Below are 3167 nucleotides of genomic sequence, written 5' to 3'. Positions count from 1 at the left end.
AATAAGGTTAAGTAATAAGTAAATAATACTCCTTTTGTTTCGGAATACGTGAATTATTGGGATATTTATTGGTGTTTTAAAATAAGTGAATCATTGAATTTTTTTTTAAATTTGCCCTTATGATTTGACAACTAATTAACTTTTGAAAAGGTATTACAAGGTCAATTTTTTTCTTTTTTGAGAGTAAAAATGAAAAGTTATATTAAATTTATATCTTTAATATTTTTTTCTTAATATATATATCAAAATCTAATAATTTATTTATTATGAAAGGGAGGAAGTATATACTAGGTAGACTAGAAGGTGTGTCAAGTAAACAAATACGAATGAAAGGGAGGAAGTATGAAGCATGGAGGTGGGTGCCACCAGTCTTTTTACTTTTTGATAAAGCAAGAACATGTCAGAGCTAAAATGTTGAACAGGGAGATGGAGAATCAAAGATGACTAATAAGCTGACACAACCCATTTGATAAAGAAACAGTAGTTAATCACCTCCACCTCCTGCCGGCAAGTTCTCCGCCGCCACCGCCGCGTTCAATTCCTGCCCTAGTGGTCCACATAAAACAACACCTATAATCACCTATTGCATAGTACTTGTAAGTGTATGAATTCATGTCCATATATAAATTCTCTCCTTATGAAAAAAAGCCAAAAATTATTTGTCGGTATATATTGAGAAATTCTTGTCTGTTCAGAGTTTGTTGAACTGAAAATTATGGCTTCTTTCCTTTATTTGTTGAGACGAGATTGAACATAACGTACAGAAACACCTTACCTCCTCGGTCCCATCTCAGTATTCTCTTCACTTTAACTGAACATTCGTATGTAGACACGCACGCCTCGACCCCACCCCTACTCACTGCTTCCTCTATTTTCTACTTCTCTATAAGCTAATAAAGATAAAAACACTAGTAAAACTTTGCCTAGACTTTGTCTTCGTGCAAACTCCGTGCACTTCTTCAAGGCTTTCTCTGTATTTTCCGCAGGCAGCTGGTGGTAGTTGCTATTAATTTCCTTTTTGTATCTGTCTTTAACTCTTTTTGCCTCATTTACAAAAGTGTAAAAATCTATTAGTAAGATTCACATTTCTTCAATTTTAGTTACTTATATTTGAGGAGATGCTCCTAAATGAAGCATTGACCGTAAAAACGTTGACAAGAAGTTTGAGTATTTAATTTCAAGCATATCTCTACGGTTGAAAGCGGTTGGGAGGTTTGACTTGCATGCAGTTAAATCTTTCAGTCCGAAAAAAGAAGAAAATCTGACTGTGTGATCTGTTGAGATTGGAACTGAAGAAGAAAGAAGACAATTTTCAGTATAAAAGGCCCTTGAAATTAGTTTCTTTTTTCCATCACAACTGAAAAAGGAGAGAAGCAGAAAAGTGGAAAAGGAAAAGTGACATGGAGCAAGGTGGAAGATCGTCAGGAGAGAGCGATCGAAATCAGCAGCAAAGGAGAATGAAGATGCCTGAAAACAACTCATCACAACCACAGCCGCCACCGCAGAAATGCCCTCGTTGTGATTCAAACAACACCAAGTTTTGCTACTACAATAACTACAGTTTGACTCAGCCGAGGTACTTTTGCAAGACCTGTAGGAGGTACTGGACTCAAGGTGGAACCTTGAGGAATGTCCCCGTAGGCGGTGGCTGCCGTAAAGGTAAACGCACGATGAAGGGCGGTAGCGTTGGTGTTAGTTGTGGTTCATCTTCATCAGCTAGTGAAAGTTCATCAAGATCTTATCAACAACAATCGCAACAAATACCGAATTTGTCAGCAGCAGCAGCAGCTGTTTTTTTCTCAGGTAACAACAATTCGAGATCTCAACCGCCGCCACTCCCATCGCTGAGTTCTTTGTATACCGGTGGCGTTGGTGGTGGTGGTGGGTTTTTATCTACTTTAGCCTCCATGCAATCAATGACTCAATTATCACAAGGTGTCAATAATGATCACTCTCAGTTAGGGGTAATTTCAGCCAGCAATAGTAGTCAATTTGGTAATTTCAATATTCCAAGTAGTATTCCTCCTAAGGTTCAAATTAACCAACAAATGGAAAGTGGAATTTACCAAATGGTCGTCAATAGAGAAAAGCCCATGGAATCATCTTTTTACCCATCTGATCAAATTTCACAGTTTCAACCAACAAGGCCTTTGGGTTCTTGGACACAAAGGTTCATCAACAACAACAATAACAATAATATTTGGCCGAACGCCTCCGCTAGCAGTAGCAGCAGCGGAGGTGCTAACAGTAGCACCACCGCTGCTGGTGCATCTCTCAACCCGAATCAATGGCCTGATCTTCCGGGGTTCGGACCATCACCATGAGATTTTAGGGTTTCTTGCCTTCAAACATACTGAATTAGTGTTTCGTCCATGAGATTATTCCTGAACTTTGCTCTTTCTTGATGACATCGAAATGAATGGATGAAGTTTTTCAACGGTAAGGCATTCAATTTCTGCGTTTTTTTTTTATTTCTTGTAAAACGCAGAAAATAAAATACAATAGAGACATGAAGGGAAAAAAAGGGTTAGCTAGCTAAAATTGTTGTATGATGTATTTACCTTCTTATAGAGAATTTCTGGATTGGGTTAGGTTTGTATCTTTGAAACTTTTGATCTCAAAAGTTAAATGTGTTTGTATGTTATAACCTTATCTTTTTCTCCTCTTTTTTGTTGCTTTAATTCCGCTTTATTAATGGTACACTATCAGTTACGTAGCTAAAAAGGAAAAAAATACACTTGCTTTTTGGCTTTGTTATCTTATCCCTTTGTTATATTTAGGGTTTGTATAGTGTGAGAGAGAGTTAGCATTTGCATGGAAATGCGAGATTGGTGGTGAGCTCATCTCCTCCTTTTTTGAATGCGCCCTTCCAAGCCTTCGTTTTATATTTCCAATCAAATTTTATTTATGAGTTTGGTAGAACTCAATGTTTAAATTGGGAGTATTATATATATTTAAATATAAGTATTTTTTATTATTATTTTACTTGATTTTGAATAGTTATTTCATTTTATTTGTCTATTTAACAAAAAAAAAAATGAGAATTTTATTACTTTTGTATAATATTTGTATTACTAAATAACTATGAAAAATAGTACTAAAACATTATTTAGGAGGTTGGTTACTCCGTCCGTTCACTTCTATTTTATTTGTTCATTATTTTAAAA

General features: G+C 35.9%; 1 protein-coding gene across 1 annotated transcript; it reads left to right on the top strand.

The window, feature by feature from the left end:
* Positions 1 to 383: 383 nt before the first annotated feature.
* Positions 384 to 2652, top strand: LOC107859364 (dof zinc finger protein DOF1.1). The gene has a single exon (XM_016704349.2). It carries the CDS (start codon positions 1401 to 1403, stop codon positions 2322 to 2324), a length of 924 nt encoding a protein of 307 aa, XP_016559835.1. The 5' UTR covers positions 384 to 1400; the 3' UTR covers positions 2325 to 2652.
* The last annotated feature ends 515 nt before the right edge of the window (positions 2653 to 3167 follow it).

This window comes from Capsicum annuum, chromosome 2, assembly GCF_002878395.1.
Source record: "Capsicum annuum cultivar UCD-10X-F1 chromosome 2, UCD10Xv1.1, whole genome shotgun sequence".
NCBI classification, from domain to species: Eukaryota; Viridiplantae; Streptophyta; class Magnoliopsida; order Solanales; family Solanaceae; genus Capsicum; species Capsicum annuum.
This window is presented reverse-complemented; position numbering and strand designations above follow the sequence as displayed.

What these genes read in the sequence shown, in the direction of transcription:
- LOC107859364 (XM_016704349.2), top strand. Translation starts at nt 1,401, where the DNA reads ATGGAGCAAGGTGGAAGATCGTCAGGAGAGAGCGATCGAAATCAGCAG.